Source organism: Ochotona curzoniae, unplaced genomic scaffold (genome assembly GCF_017591425.1).
Source record: "Ochotona curzoniae isolate NIBS_2020 unplaced genomic scaffold, NIBS_Ocur_1.0 scaffold_4937, whole genome shotgun sequence".
Classification (NCBI taxonomy): Eukaryota; Metazoa; Chordata; class Mammalia; order Lagomorpha; family Ochotonidae; genus Ochotona; species Ochotona curzoniae.
The window spans coordinates 292,482-309,144 of NW_024467126.1; the positions used below are offsets into that span (position 1 = coordinate 292,482).

The 16,663-nt window shown below is 51.7% G+C and overlaps 1 protein-coding gene across 3 annotated transcripts; it reads right to left on the minus strand.

The window, feature by feature from the left end:
* Positions 1-276: 276 nt before the first annotated feature.
* Positions 277-16,391, minus strand: LOC121150054 (phospholipase A and acyltransferase 2-like). Of its 3 annotated transcripts, none has more exons than XM_040970708.1 (5): positions 16,136-16,391; positions 9,945-10,038; positions 6,848-6,956; positions 4,407-4,675; positions 277-1,062 (listed from the first exon to the last, which is right to left on the minus strand). In XM_040970708.1, exons 2-5 carry the CDS (start codon positions 9,951-9,953, stop codon positions 952-954), a joined length of 498 nt encoding a protein of 165 aa, XP_040826642.1. In that variant the 5' UTR covers positions 9,954-10,038; positions 16,136-16,391; the 3' UTR covers positions 277-951. The 3 variants fall into 3 exon arrangements, with proteins under 3 accessions (XP_040826642.1, XP_040826643.1, XP_040826644.1); XM_040970709.1 differs by lacking the exon at positions 16,136-16,391 and adding an exon at positions 11,405-11,564; XM_040970710.1 differs by lacking the exons at positions 9,945-10,038; positions 16,136-16,391 and adding an exon at positions 15,174-15,191 and having other exon boundaries at positions 6,848-6,947.
* Between the last annotated feature and the right edge of the window lie 272 nt (positions 16,392-16,663).

The following is a 16,663-nucleotide window of genomic DNA, read 5'->3' on the forward strand; positions in this document are numbered from 1 at the left end:
AGCCAGTCTCTGAGCAGAAGGGAGGTTCCCAGAAGCCTTTGGTTTAAGTTCATTACAACCCAAAGTTCCATTCTTCAGGGTCATCTGAGCTGCTGGAGATCTTAAGCAGGCATCCACTGGGCCCAGCTCTTCCCACAAGGGCCCTGGAGCCCAAGGACACACAGAAGAGGCCATGGTGACAGTGCACCATGGAGGGACAGGGACCAAGGCTCTGGGCCCAGCTTATCAGAAGCTCGCTGTTACAGAGAGAGAGCGCTCACACAGGACACAGGGTAGGAAGTTAGGAGGAGTCTTTATTGGCCAAGCTTGGCGACAACAGCTCCTGCTACACTCCGGGAGCCACTGCACAGCACAGCCAAAGTCAGGGGTCTGTAAGCTCTCATCCTGAGTGGCCCACGGCACAAACACAGGTTCTAAGCATTCAGTGAGCTAAGTGGCAGGAAGCAAGTTGCCAGAAGCCAAAATTTCTGTGTAGTCAACCAACATAAGCGGCACGGTAGGGGGCAGGAGTGTGCTGAGCCTCTGGAACCTTTCCCTGCTGTCAATTACCTTGAATGGCCTAAAGGAAGTAGGAAAGGTGGAGTTGCCAAACCTCCATGTTCTCACAGTCTCCACTGTCAATTAACCTGGTTAGCAGGTACTAGTTATCAACTGGCTGCACCCCAGCACACTCACACCCCAACAGCTTATCCTGCCGGGGACAGGAGCTGGTTTCCCTCCAGGTGTGTTTGACACCAGGATTGCTTCTTCGTGCACTGCAAGGGAGTGCGAAGGGCACAAGGGTGAGGAACCTGACAGCGGGACTTCATCCTCAGCTGCATTCCTCCCACAGAAAGGCTGCCGGCAAAGCTTCCAGCAGCACAAAACACGTGAAATCAATCAAGCCACGTGCATGTGCGCAGGCTAGGCAGGCGGGCTTCCCTGACAGGCTGTGAGGGCAGGGCCTTGGAGTTAGTGTCTCTCCCGCCGGTTTCTGCTCACTGCAAGCCCCAGGAGGCCCAGGACACCCAAGCCTGCTATCACTCCTGCTGCTACACCCAATGTTTGGACCGCATCCGTGACCTGCAGTGGAAGAAGGAGAGGCATGGGTCAGTGCCAGGGGTCTGACGGGGAACACACTTCAGCTGCCTAGCCCTGTCCACTGTGCCCACTCACAAGGGCACAGAGAACGGGGCATCCATCCCTCCCCGCTTCCCTTCTGTCTCCCCTGCCCTTCCCCCTCATCCTTCCCCCATCCTTCCCTTCCCTCTTCCTTTTTCCTCTCCTTTCTCCTCCCACTTCTCTCCCCGCCTATTTCCCCTTCTCAACTCCCCTCCTCTCCCTCTTCTCTCCCTTTCCCCTCCCCTCCTTCTCCCCCTCTCCCATTATCTCTCCCTCTCTCTATCCCTTCTCTTCTCCCCTGACCTGTTCCTCTCCCTTCCCTCTCCCCACCTTTGCCATCCAAACACATAAACGCTTTAAAACAGGAAACAGACATCCTGAGAAACCACAGAGACTGGAGGAAAACCCCCAAACACAGCTGCCCTGCGCCTTTGGGACCCTGTTTCTGAGAGATCTGTGGAGAGCCTTTGAGAACCGCTGCTTTCTGGGGTTAGCCTCATGCCAGACTTCCCCCAGGCCTGGACTTTGCTTGCTGTGCCCCGTCGCTCTGCACTGCAGGCATTTTAGTACCACCTTCCAGAGGTGAAGCCTGACGATGAACCCTGTCAAGAACAAAATCCCACGGACAGCAGGTGTCAACAAATTCGAAAGCACGCATGGCCGGGGACAAGGAAGCAGGCACAGTATAGCCCGTTTCTTCCAAAGACCAAGTTCACCTCCCGTGACCTGCGTGATTGTGGCCAGACATCATTTCATAGAACCTGCAAAGACACCTGAGTCACCAGTGATGGGAGAGGGGAAACTGAGGCAGAGGCCCGTGGGCAGAAGGCAGGGCGGGGCAGGGGACCAGCCTGGGCTCAGCAGAGTCAGAAACACAGGAAAATGCAAGGCATGAGGTCGAGCGATCGGCAGCCTTTCTAATGCTGATCCTGCCCAGGTCCCTGAGGAAGATGCCAGCACTGTGGGTGGCACCTGGGCAACCCTCTCATCAGCAGAAGAAGTCAGAGGCCCAGGACAGGTGTCTGGAGCACACCCTCCTGCCAGGCGAGGCTGTCTCAGCAGCTGGCCTGAGGGACGCAGCCTTGGCTGCCCCAGCGTGGCTGTGCATGGGGTTGGGCATGTCCTTAGATATACAGTGCCTACAGCCTTGTGTTCCTGAAGGGAGAGAATAAGAAAAAGACAGAGCAACCGGTTGACAGTGAAGGGTGCTTGCAGACCGGCAGAGTCTGATGAGAAGGCAGGGAGAGGAAGAGGGACAGCCAGGCTCCTGAGCTTCCTACAAGAGCAGAGGCACCAGGGCAAGTCAGGAATGAAGTGGAAGACAGGTCCTCCCCAAGGCATCCCACCAATTTGAGCTGTAACCCTTGGAAGCACAGAGGAGGCCCAGCTCCAAGGCCAGTGCTTGGGAAGAATACAACTGTTAGGTTCGAGTTTGGTTCTAGAAGCAGGCAGCCACACAGAATAAAGTTCAACTCAAAGTAAACTTTACTGGGAGCCATCCCAGGGGAGGTTCACTGGTCCAGCACACCCAGAAGTTGTGGGGAGGAGACAGCAGAGAGATGGGCAGTTCTGCTAGCTGGCGCTGTGGCTCTCACTGCTGCCTTCTGCTGGAGCCCTGGCTTTACTGCAGGTTCCTCCTTTGCCACAAGCAGAGGGAGGCAATGAGGGCACTCAGGAGAAGAAGCGGGCTGGACTATCTCAGACCAGAGCCCTGTTCTAGAATGTACACACTATATGATCAAAACATTTTTCTTTGCCACACCATGCAGGCTACTTTGTTTCTTCGTTGCACCCTGTCTGTTTCTCAGGCCTCACTAGACAATTTTTTTAAACAACTCTTCCTAGGCCAATAGAAGCCTCCACTCACTCATGGTCTAGCCTAACCCTCTCAGCAGCCGCTCTTCCACCGACTGGCACCGTAACACAAAAAGGCTGGAATGAAAGGCTGAACAGAAGGAACTGCTGAAGTACAGGGAAACTTATCCCAAGCCAGGAACACCCAGTAACCTTGGAACACCAAGTAGCCAGCCGGGTTCCACTGCTCCCTCTCCTTCCTGCCTCCCTCTGGCCACAAACAACACAAGAGAGCTTTCCTAGCCTCAATGCCATCTTTGCCAAGGTCAAGCAGATATTCCCATCCAGAAATGATGCAGATGCTGAGTCTGTGCATAAGACCAATATCCACCATCACAACATGTCACAAGCACGCATAAACTAGGAGCTGCAAACGCCCCCATCCCCCACACCTAAAATGTGCAAAAGCCCAGTGCTGTAAACCCTGGGCGGCCACTTCCTTCACAGGGTCACCCTGCCATGTTGACATGGTAGGAGCTGTCTCCCACCAGGGAGCAGTACATCAGACCCTGTTTCTCTCTCTCTCATTCTCTCATTCTCTCTCCCCTCCCATTGCCTATGTCTCTCTATCGTCCTCACAACCTCCAGGTGCAAATTCCCTGGCCCACTGCCTGTGCTGAACCAATGAACCTCACCTGGAAGCACTCCCAGTAAAGTTTACTTTGAGCTGAACTTTATTCTGTGTGGTTGCCTGGTTCTGGACCTGAACTCAAACCTAACAACCACCTCTGGAAGTGCATTTAACGCTAGCCTGCCCACCAAGCACACCACCGCTGCGCCTGCTCAGCCCCAAGGGAGGGAGGCCAGGTCCTAAGGACCACTGTTGGCACAACAGGGCAGTTCCCACACCTGGCAGCTCTCGCTCTGGCGTTCTGTCTCCCACTGCCCAGTATCCAGAGGTGAATTGTGTGTAAACTGCACAGCAACATTTTTCACTGGCTGAGTGAGCTGAATGTGCAAGCCGAGAATGTGGAGAGAGCTCATGAGGGACGCATGCACGCCATCTGCAACTGACAAAGATTCCAACCTCTGCTAAGTGTTCAGAATATCAGAAGGTGCTTTAAAAAAAATCCAATACTACCACGCACAGATGAAGAGTCATTGGTTCTTCAAGTGACTTTAAAACAGGAGTTGGTAAGCTACACCCCAGGACAGGATCCAGCCCGCTGTGCCCTTCTCTAATACAAATGTAGAGACATGACCTGTCATGGGAACATGGAATTGCCAAGTCTGCCACTCCCTTCCATGGCCGTCACCTCCACTGGTCTGGATCATCCACACGTGTGTCACTCTCCCCAACCAAATGTGATAGCCACAAAGGTGAGAAGCCCTTCTCTGCTGTCTTGTCCATGTTCCCTGTTGCACCCCTAGCACAGACACAGCAGGTGACCAGCACCTGTCCTGACGACATGGTCTGCTCCTGGGTCAAGGGAACCCCAATGAGCACTCACTTGGTCACTGCGGGAGATCCCATAGCGCAGCTCATTCACGAAGTGCTCACAATTGTCATGGGTCAACGAGTAGGGCACCTCCCTGCCCACCTTCTCCATGGCCTGCTGGGCAATCTTGTTGGGAGGCTGTGGTGGGTACCTGTCGTCATGCTTGTTATTGACCCGGTACTTGTCTTTCCCAGCCACCTTGGATAGCAGTTCCATCTTCACTATGGCTTTCTCAGCCAAGACAGACATGACACTGGATGCCCCAGCTCCTGCAAATTCACCTGTGGAAACCATCACGTCAGCCCGGCGCAGGGTCGCTGAGGCTGAGAGCAGGTTCCAGCTAAGGCAGCCTCAATGCCTTTGGCCCCATCCCCAAGGACCTGTCCATCTGCATAGGCTGAAATTCAAGAACAGGTCAAACCCAAGCCTAAATGGCTTTTTGGGAAGTCTCAAGGGATCCCAGGTCTCTGGTTTCTTCCAGTCTTAAAAAAAAAAAAAACAAACAAACAAAAAAAAAAAAAACCGGTTTTCAAGCACCAGGTAGGTTCACATGTCCCTGAAAGAATCAGGGCTTGAGCTGGTAGATAGCCAGGTCTCCATCACCAGCCTAGAAAAAGTCACTGGCTCCCGGACCAGAACCAGCACCATGGGAGTACCTGCAAATGAGGGCACATTTGCAATAGTGTGAGCATGACCAAGGCCCACCCTCAGAATAATCACTCCCCATCAACCTTAGCCAGCCCTGTCCCACTCGTCCCCCAACCAGGCCCTGGACCCTGTTCTATGACTTGTAATTGGAAGGGTCCAAGATAGCTGAGGGCTGTGACATCCAAGCCTCCAGTTTTATGATTCATCTTTCCCGGGAGGTCCCACCTCCTCAGTTTCACCCTAGCTACTGGGAAGCTGAGCTGAAACAATGGTTAGTGACCGAGACTAAGTCAGTGGGGAGCAGATGAACCACGGGCCACAGACCAAGCAGGCCTGCTGAGAGCTGGGCTCTCCGTGGGTGCTAAGGTGCATTTGCCCTTTCCCAGCAGGCGTGTGGGATATGAACCAGTAGATGAGACTACTTTTGCGCTCAACTCTGTGTGTGTGTGTGTGTGTATGTGTGTGTGTGTGTGTTTACGTCTCAAGTAAATGTATAATTTGTATTGAATTCTGAGATCCACTCCCTTTATTACAGATAGCGGAAAAGAAAAAATAAAAAAGTAAATAAATTTTTTGAATGAAAAAACAAAAACATAGCTGATGCTCCAGCCTCTGAATCTACATTTCTCTAATAAATGCTTTAAATTTGGGTCTGGTAGAGTGGCCTAGCAGCTAAGGTCCTCACCTTGAACAAGCCACTGTCTCATATGGGCGTCGGTTCTAATCCCGGCAGCTCCACTTCCCATCCAGCTCCCTGTTTGTGGCCTGGGAAAGCAGTCGAGGACGGCCCAATGCCTTGGGACCCTGCACCCACATGGGAGACCAGGAAGAGGCTCCTGGCTTCGGATTGGCTCAGCTCCAGCCGTTGTGGCTGCTTGGGGAGTGAATCATCGGACGGAAGATCTTCCTCTCTGGCTCTCCTCTCTGTATATCCGACTTTCCAATAAAAATAAAACAAATCTTTTTTAAAAAAAGTTCATGGGAAACACAAACCATGAACAAACTATGCATGGATTTCATTTCTTTTATCCTAGGATTCCCTGGGCCTTTCAAAGATCCCTTATACTTCCTCTTTCATGCTATGTCTGCTCCAAGCCAAGCTTCTTGCCATTTTCAGCTTGAAGTCCCCTCAATTCTGAATTCTTCTTTTCAATCTGCAATAAGCCTCTCAAATATACATACATGTGTGTACACACACCTGCCGTGTAGCAGCCCAGAGGATACAGGGGTGATCTATTTCATTCAAGTGTTTGCTGTTCAGCAGGTGAGTGGCTTCCAGGGTCCACCATTCTCCTTGAAGCCATCATGCTCCAACCCTGCACCTGTACCTGCTCCTGGGAGGAAGGGAAGTTTATCCTGGCTCCACAGAGTGCAGCCACATGCTCCAAGTCAGTCCGTGAGCAGAGCAGCCAGGATCCCCCTGCATTCTGCTTGCATCACACAGCACAGCCAGCCTGGGTGAACTGTTTGAAGGAAATGACTGCTGTTGGCTGTTACTTGCACCTCCTGAAAAACCAACATGTAGGCTCTGGGGCATATGGGGGATGCTCAGCAGGTAGAGAAGGGTTGTCCAGTGCTGAACCCCTCCTACTCCCATAAAAGGGAACAAAGGTCCAGAACCATCTTGCCACCAACTGACAGATAAGAACAGGCAGCCTCTGATACACCCATCAACGAAAGGCATGATTCATTCAACCGAGACTTCATGAGTGCCAACTCCACCAGGCAAGAAACGACAAACATGTTCCTATGACTCTGTTTACCCTCCTGATCTCAGTGTACTTAGGAGGAGAACCCTTACTCACTTGGGGGAGCCAAATGGACCACGTAGCCACTTCCCACATAGATGGCCCAGTGTGAGTAGCCAATGCGAGAAATCTCAATCATATCTCCAATTTTTGGTGTCTGTGAAGCCTACAATAGAAAAGCCAGAGACAGGTAGGGGTGAAGATTTGGAAAGAACATTCTAGAACTTGACCTGTAAGAACTCTTGACCCAGATTGTAGTCTCACTTTGCTCATAGACTACAGGGACAAGGGAGAACTCCCCACACCGGGAAGAATCCCTCCACTTGCTAAGGCTGCTGGGCCATGATGGTGTTCCACAGGGGACCTGGAGACAATGAAAGGAATGATGGTCAATAGGAATCAGGAGTGTGAGAAATTGTGCATATGAGCTGGGCATGAACGCACTTGAAGTGCCCAGCATGTGTGTCAGCAGGTGACACCTGAAACATCTCAGTGATGACCACCTGTCACACATGTTAGCCTGGGTCATTCCTGTGAGTCACAGAGCTCCAATGTTCAAAGTCCACGACACCAAACCCAGTGTGGAACACTCAACTCATGTCCCCCATCGCATCTTTGGGGGAGAAGAGCATTGCTCCACCTCAAGAGGAGCAGAATGGGTCTCAGGAAGAGAAGAGCAAACAGTTAAGTCTAAATGACTTTTGGTGGAGGTAACCGTTGTGGTGCAGTGGGGCAACCCACCCCTTAGGATGCCTATCTGCCATATCAGAGGGTTTAGTTCAAGTCCCAGCTCTCTGCTTGCTACTCAGCCTTTTGCTAATGTGCACCCTGGGTGGCAGCAGGTGATGGCCCAAGTGTCTGGGTTCCTACCTCCCGTGTGGGAGGCCTGGCCAGACTCCCTGACTCTCAGCTTCAGCCTGACCCAGCCATGGCTGTTGTGAGCATCTGGAAAGTGAACCAGCGATCTCTCTCTCTTCTCACTTGCTCTCTCAGCTTCTCTCTCTCTCTCTCTCTCTCTCTCCTGCCCCTCCTTCTCTCTATATTTGTGCCCTTAGCAATCCAGACCATCCCAGGAAGCCTGAGACGGCTGACATCTGGGCTCAGGCCAGAAGCAGGGTGACAGATGGCAGGTGTGCTTGCAATTCCTAATGGGGCAGTGCGCTTCAGCTCAAGCAGAAGGAATGCTGCCCTTGGCACAAGCGTTCTATTTCTGGACCACTCTGAGGTCAGCAATTACCACTCCACCCTCTGACTAGGCTGAGCCAAGCCACAAAGGTCAGGTCCACCCTGATCAGGAAGCTAAACCATGGCTGGGTGATGCAAAGACCACTGACTGGGAGCTGAGATCCGATACAGCTGGCAAGACATTGATGGCCAGATCAAGGGCCACCTGGAGGAGTGGGCATTTGGGCACCGGAGACAAGAGACATCCAGGACACCAGCATCCCATTTTTGGGGGTGTCTGGACTTGGGTCTCATCTCTGCTCTCCGTTCCAGCTCCTGGGAACCAGAAGTTGATGGTTTAAGCACTCTGATCCGTGTCACCACAAAAGACCCAAATGGAGTTCTGGAATCCTAACTTCAACCAGGTTAATAGGCATTTGGAGAGGTGAACCAGCAGATGGAAGACTTGCTCTCTCCTCCCCACCTCTTGTTTACAAATAAAGTAAAAACAAATTATTTTTTCCCAAAAAATTAGCTTGACAAAAGGACAGACTGAGTTATCAGAAGCTTGGGGCCACACATGGCTACATCCTATCAAATATGTTGAAACCCAGGTGTTCATAACAATGTTTTTTTTAGATTCATTTTATCGGAAAGTCAGATATACAGAGAGGAAGAGAGACAGAGAGAAAGATGTTCCATCTGTTGATTCCCTCCCCAAGTGGCCATAATGCCCGGAGTTGAGCCCATCCAAAGCCAAGCGCCAGGAGCTTCTTCCGGGTCTCCCATGAAGACCTGGTGCAGGGTCCCAAGGCTTTGGGACATCCCCTATTGTTTTCCAGGCCACAAGCAGAGAGCTGGATGGGAAGCAGGGCCACAAGGACACAAACTGGTGCCCATGTGGGAGCCTGGTACATGCAAGGCAAAGACTTTAGCCACTGGGCTACCACGCTAGGCCCATAACAATATTTATAAAACTCACAAGGCATCACCAAATTATGCAAATGAATCACCATTTTATGCCCAAAAACTGAGAAATAAGGAAAAAGAATCAAGAATATTCTATATAAACTATAGTCAAGAGACCAGATTAAAAACTGCAGCGGGGCCTGGCTCAGTGGCTAATCCTCACCTTATACACTCCCAGGACCCCAAATGAATGCTGGTTCATGGCCCAGCTGCCCCACTTCTCATCCAGCTCCCTACTCTTGGCCTAGCAAAGCAGTGGAGGGTGGTCTAAAGCTTTGGGACCCTATACCTGCATGGGAAACCCGGAAGAAGCTCCTGGCTCCTGGCTTCTGATCAGCACAGCTCCAGCCGTTGCGGCCACTTGGAGAGTGAACCAGTGAGTGAAGAGCTTTCTGTCTCTCCTTCTTCCTGTAAATCTGCCTTTCCAATTTAAATAAATAAATACATCAATCAATCACACAACAAAACTTAAAGCCAATGGCAGACAAGTGCCACAGAGGTGAAATCATTTCTAGAATTATTTGCCTCCCCTACTGGAGGACTTGGTTTAAATTCTGATTACTCAGCTACCTACCCGGCTTTCTGCTACTGCACACCCCACGATGCAGCAGGTGCCAGACCAAGTGTTTTAGTCCTTGTCATCCTCAGCTTCCTTCCAGGACCTCCACCACTGCCCACACAGCTGTGGGCCATCATCCTGAACACAGGCTCCCCACACCCTGCCGCCACACTGCACCCTGAGAAGCCAGGAAGCCACTAGAAATGCAGCCAGAGGACACTTGGAAAAGCAGATGCCACCACCTGGCAGGTGCCACCACCCCCTCCCCTGCCTCTGTGAACCAGGACCCCCATCGCAGCTGAAACCAAGACACCTTCTGGGCTTTCGTTCCAGGGCCAGGGTTCTATACGGACTGCATCTGAGGGAGCCAGCCCACAGGGCTTGGCGTGTGCCAGAGCTCCCAACAGACTGGTATCCTCACAGAACGACCCCTCCCTTCTGATGCTGTGTCTGGGGACTCACCGAAGTCATCCTGTGTCCGGCAGATGGCCTGTGTCCAGCGGCCGCAGGCGCAGTCTCTTATTGGCGATGAAGAATTTTGTTTTCCCTCCTTCACCTGCTCGAACATGGAAATACGCCAAATGAAAGACCAAGATTCATACACAAATCATTTAATCATCAAACAAGGGCAGGGCGCAGCTATGGAAACTGGCAGGAGAGTGAGGAAACCAGAGTTCAAGAGGGAAACTCCAAGGAATGGGTACAGGTGTGGTCAGGAGTGGGTTAAGCCAAAGTCGACAGTGTCAGCATCCCAGACCAGAGCACCGATTCGGGTGCCAGGGACCCCACTTCCAGTGCAACTCCCTGCCAAGTGTCTGAAAGGGCAGCAGAAATGACACAAAGCTTGTGTCGCTGCACCCATGTGGGAGACAGGCCGGAGTTTTAGGCTCCTGGCTTCATCCTGACCTAATCCTGGCTGCTGCAGGCATTTGGGGAGTGAACCAGCTACTGCAAGATTCTCTCTCTCTCTCTGCAACTCTATCTTTCAAATACATTTTTTAATCTTTTTTTTTTAAGTCACCAAGTTGCAAATAGAGAGGAAAGAAAGGGGAGTGAGCAAGATCAGAGGATGGGCAAGGGGGAGAGCCTGGAGCCCACAGGGAGAGTTTCCCAAGGGAGTGTCCACTGCAGAGTCAGCCAGAGGCCAGCACATCTGCCGTGGGCATGCAGCGTAGGAAGGCAGGGACTGGGGTGTTTGGAACCTGGGGTCATGACTTGGACAAGGTCCGAACAACAAGCAGAGCAGCCCAAGTCAAATACGGGAAAGATGGTATGCTTCATGAGAGAGCAGCAGGGGCCAACAATCACACAGCCAGGCTGAGCCTCCAGGCCCAGAGACAACAGGGGAAGAGGGGCCACCTGCTGTGTAGACACAGCTTCTAACTGAACCATTTCTGAAATTTTCTCAGCTTTAGCAGCCCTTCTCTGCTCCTGCCTCAAGCCCAGGAAAAGGGAGGCAGAGCCGGGAGGGAATCATAGAAACACAGAGACCGCAGGCTTTGCTCGGATTCCCTTAGCCGTCTTCTGCCTCACTGCCATGCACTGCAAAGCTGATGGCATGAGAGAAGACACCAGAACACGGGTGTGGTCCCCGCCCTGGCCCCTCCCCACCCAAGCAACTGGAAAGCAAGTGAGCCTGGCCAGAAGACAGACAGGAACCATTCTCCCACCTCCCATTCCCAGGTGCCAATCAGAGTCAAAATCTAGGACAGGTGGCTGTGCGGAAGCTGCTTTTTGAAAGGCACGGAATCACAGCACCCTCACCCAAACCCCAAATAAGTTCTCGTCTCCAGATAGCCGATCCCAGCCAACACCCCCAGGCCCAGTGGACAGGAAAGGGTGGGCAGGACTCAGAGAGGCAGCCTGCCCTGTGTCCACAAGTGGAGGGCGTATGGATGGGCAAACCAGAACTCACAACCTACCTTCTGCAGGTTCTTAGCAAAACAGCAGCTTCTGTGTGAGAGGCTGAGGCCACAAGTGAAACTGAAACAACCAGGTTCTGGCACCTGCTCAGGCAAGCTCCTCCTCCGTGCTGGCCACCCTCTCCTCCTAGGGGTCACAGAGGGACAGTCCTCTCCTTCTGGCTGGAGGGAGGGAGTGGGGTTGATGTAGCCACTTCCTTCTGCTCCCAATGGCCATAGCCCCTTGCCTCTCTGTGATGGTCTGGCTATCTTGCAATCACATCACTGCCCCGTTGCCCTGAGCAGGAGGACTCGGCTGACTGCTCTCACCTGCGGCAGTGTCAGGTAGGGCTGGCCCAGTAACTAAACTGTGCAAAGCAGAAGTGGGAAGAAGCACCATGTCCTGGCACTGGGGTCATAGCTCACTCCCCACCCCGGGATGGACAGAGCGGCAGGAACTGAGACCCTGGAAGCCATGCCAAAGGAGAGACTGGGAGCCGGTGGCAATCACTGGGCAGAGAAGGCGGCACTGCAGCCACACACCCAGGCTCCAGGCGAACCCTAGGACCACAGCCTAGAACACATATATTTTTGGGCAAGAGTTTTTTTTCTTTCATTGAAGAGGGGAAAGGCCCAATATCTTTTAATTCCGTTTTCCAAGAACTTTTTGTTGTACCCGCATATCCTTTTTAGTGAGTGTTATTCACTCTTCTATGGAAGAATATTTGTAACATATGTCTACTGTACCAAAAACTAATAAAGCATATATGTACCCGCCACCTTGCTGAGGAAATAGAAGTGGCTAGTACCTTTTTAAAGATATATATTAAGGTATAGATATGGATATAGATATACATACTTTTTTTAAGTACAGCAACAGAGAAAGAGAGAGACCTTTTGTCTGCTGCTTCACCACCCAAATGACCATCGCAGCCACTCTGGGCCAGACTGAACCCAGGGGCCGGAAACTCCATCCTGGTCCCCCACATGGATGGTCAGGACCCAAGTCCTTGCATCTTCTGCCGCCCTCCCAGGAGCATTCACGGGGAGCTGGGTCACATGCGGAACAGCCAGGATTTGAACTAGAGCTTGGATGTGGATGCCTGCATCACGAGCAGCAGCTTAAGGTGCTGCCCCACGGCACCAGCCCCAGGTGTGAGCTCTGCCTTACATGCTACAAAAGCCTCCCTACTGGTGTTCATAGAGCTACCAGTGTCTACATGGTGATGAAGGATGTGTTATTGGCTTCTCGACATCCCTAGGTGTGTCTTTGAGAACACTCGGGATGGATTCTGGGTTAGACTCAGCAGATTGACTAAAGCCAGTGGCCCTCCCCAGTGTAGGCAGGCACCACCCAAGGCACCCAGGACCTAATCAGAACCAAAGGTAGGGGAAGGAGGAGCTTAGCCGGTCGGTGCCTGCCTCTGCCTCGCAGCTCAAGCTGGGATGTTTCCATCATCTTTTCTCACCCTGAGACAGGGATGCACACCTGATTCTCAGGGCTGGGACTCACAGGGATTTGCATCACTGGCTCCAGAGACAGACCCTGCTGGCTCTCTGACATGCCGCTAGTAGATGGTGGCATTTGGTGCCCCCCCCCCATTGGTTGCTGGAGCAAATTCCTCGTAACAGAACAAGGTATTCAGATAGGGATTGATGATAAAGGTGGATACATACATGACTCAATAAGATAAACACTTACATTAGGTGACAACAGGCAGATGCTGCATGGATGGATGGGAGGATGGATGGGTGGGTGGATGGAAGGATGGGTGGATGGATGGATGGGTGGATGGGTGGATGGATGGATGGGTGGATGGGTGGGTGGATAGGTGGATGGGTAGGTGGATGGGTGGGTGGATAGGTGGATGGATGGATGGATGGATGGATGGGTGGATGGATGGATGGATGGATGGGTGGATGGGTGGGTGGATAGGTGGATGGGTAGGTGGGTGGATAGGTGGATGGATGGATGGATGGATGGATGGATGGGTGGATGGATGGATGGATGGATGGGTGGATGGGTGGGTGGATAGGTGGATGGGTAGGTGGGTGGATAGGTGGATGGATGGATGGATGGATGGATGGATGGATGGATGGATGGATGGGTGGGTGGATAGGTGGATGGGTGGGTGGATAGGTGGATGGATGGGTGGGTGGATGGATGATTGGGTGGATGGATGGGTGGGTGGATGGGTGGATGGGAGGATGGGTGGATGGATGGATGGGTGGATGGATGGATGGGTGGATGGGTGGATGGATGACTGGGCGGATATAGTCTTCAAAATGTGTATGAACATGCATAGTATGATAACATCACTAGTGGATTTCAAAATTTTTGCCTGAAAATTACTTTAAAAATTTTTTTTAATTTGAAAGGCAGAGAGGAAGAGATCAATAAACACAGATCTCCCATCAGATTCATTCATTCATCTCCACGGCCAGGAAGGGCCAGGAACTCAATCACATTTTCCCATGCAGGTGGCAAGGACTCAAGTACAAGGTCGTCGTCACCCACTCCCTCTCAGGTTGCAAATTACCGCAGCTGGAGAGAGACATGAAACTAGGGTGTAAACCCAGCACAGTGACGCAGGATATGGGGGTCCCAAGCAAGTGTTAACCACTGAACCAAACAACCACCCTCAATTATCTTACAATTCCATTTTTCCATAGACATTTTTTTAAGATTTTTTTTTTATTGGAAAGTCAGAATTACAGAGAGAAAGAGAGATAGAGAGAAAGATCTTCCATCCACTGGTTCACTCCCCAAGTGATCACAATGGCCGGAGCTGAGCTGATACAGTCCGAAGCCAGGAGCCAGGACCTTCTTCCAGATCCCAGGTGCAGGGTCACAAGGCTTTGGGCCAACTTTTACTGCTTTCCCAGATCACAAGCAGGAAGCTGGATGGGAAGTGGAGCAGCCAAGACACAAACCGGTGCCCACAAGGGATTCCAGTGCATGTAAGGTGAAGACATTAGCCACTAGGCTACCACGCCAGGCCCTTCCACAGACTTTTGGAGTTCCCGCATGTGTGTGCATCCGTGTGTGTGTGTGTGTGTGTGTGTGTGTGTGTGTGTGTGTGTGTGTGTAACTTAAGTGCATACATAAAGCAAAATTCAGTAACCTAGGACACAACGACTACTACACCTCTATCTGAATAATTGGTTCTTAGGTCAAATACACTCTTGTGGAGTTAAATGACTGATAAGGGAAAGCATGGCGCCCTGATGGGGGTAAGGCAGGTAGCCGGGCTGGAGGTCACAATCCACAGAGCCCCGCCCTGTGTGATCCTCCTGGCTTATCAGAAACTCTCCTTTTCAGGATGCTTTGCTGGCATCTGGGGTCTGGGGAGAAGTCTCCAGGTCCATATGGATGTGACATTAACCAAAAATCTATGAAATGGCTATTTCCCATTTCATCTCAAGAAGTTCTTAGGCCAAGGATTTTCATTCACAAGTTTAAATTAAATTTTCTGAACTTTGTAAAATATACCCTGAAGGTGAGAAACTAGGATTATAACCATCCACTGATATTTTGGCCTGACCTACTGAACTCCCACCCAGGACTCAAAGAACCAGCTTCCTTCATCCGTTGCCTAGCAGCCAAAGACCTGGTGTTAACAAAAGTTCTCACCTTGTATATGCAGCGCTGGTACATGTCCTGACTACTGCATTTCCCATCCAGCTCCCTGAATGTGGATTGAGAAAACAGTAGAAGTTGGCCCAAAGCCTTGGGACCTTGCACCTGCATGGGAGACCTAAAAGAAGTTCCTGGCTCCTGGCTTCAGACTGGCTGAGCTCTGGCCATTGGCAGCCAGTTGAGGGGCAAACCAGCAGATGGAAGATCTTTCCATCTCTCTTTCTCTCTGTAAATCTGACTTCCAAAATCTCTTGAGCAAGACTCTCAGAGCACGCCCTACTTCAGGGACCCCGGGGTGGTTATCAGGTAGCTGTCCTCCATCCCAGGATGCAGAGGCATTTGGGAGGCTGGGTGTGGCTTCTCTCCTTGTCTTTCCCCTTTCCCCAAGATACAGGAAAGGGGCAAAAAAGAATGTGGAAATGGTGCCCTCACCCACCTTCCTGAAACCCTTGAGCTTTTTTACCCTAATCAACTATGTAAAAATGATCTAAAATAAAAATAATTAAGAAAAAAAGTAACGAAACAGCATACACAGGAGGTAGGGCAAAGAGTGGGGCTTAACACTTTAGGCCCTCACACAAGCATAGTGAAAGTTTGGCATCATAACCAGATATTGACAGAGTGGAGTCAGAGGCTGGGTGAACAAGCTAAGCCAAAGGCTAGGTTTTTTGGTAAGGCGTGCAGAAGGAAAGTACCCCGGTTTCCAAGGACGCATCCAGGAGGGGTATGACTGAAGTTTAATACTGCCCATCTAGGTCGCCCTCTCCTCCTCCCTCAGGCTGAAGCGGGCCAGGTCGCTTTGACCACCACCCTCCCTTGCTCCAGCAGCCCCACTCCTCCCAGCCTTCTTCACCATGGGATCCCAGCATGTCAGCCCTGGTGGCCATGGGCCCTTCACACTGTGTTTGGTTAACCTGACAGAGAAATGCTGCCTTCTTTAGCTTTAAAGCAGATTCCACAAGCCCCGATCCAAGCACAAGCTTCGGCCCCAGGCCCTTCCGTTGCCCCTAGATTTCCCCTGGCCACTCACCGCCAGAGCTTTGTCCTGAAAGGAAACCAGGGATGACCGGAAAGAAAGGAGAGCTAGAGCATGGCCACCTTCTCACACTCACCGTTGATGCATTCAGGGAACTTCAGGGCCAGCACCCCAGGAAGTTCCAGCTGAAGGTGAACCCCAGGAGCCAGGGACGAGGCTGATCAGCAGCTGGGAGGGCAAGTCCAAGGAATATTGTGCTGAAGTGAGTAAAGGCAGCTCCAGCAGCGTGCGAGTGTGCGGGACCTTCTGAAAGAGAGAGGCGGCCTGAATGCACAGAGAGGGAACTCCCAGAATCACAGCCAGGAGGGGCTTTCCTCTGCGAGAAAACACTTCCAAAGGAAGTGAGGTGTGGGTGTTACAGCCTCTGGGAAGCTTAGTGCTCTCATGTGCACTAAAACAAGGCATCCTGCAGAAGCACATCCTTCATGCTTCACCTGTGAGCCCAGAGGCGATTTCTGTGCAACGCCCCTGGGACTGTGCACTAGTGTGAGTGCCATCTGGGAGGTGGGGCTCAGGCAATCACAGCCACAGACACTCCTGCTTTGTTTTGCTCTTGCTAATTAAATAAAAAGCCTAGCGTTTAGTTTTTCTCTAAAGACTCACA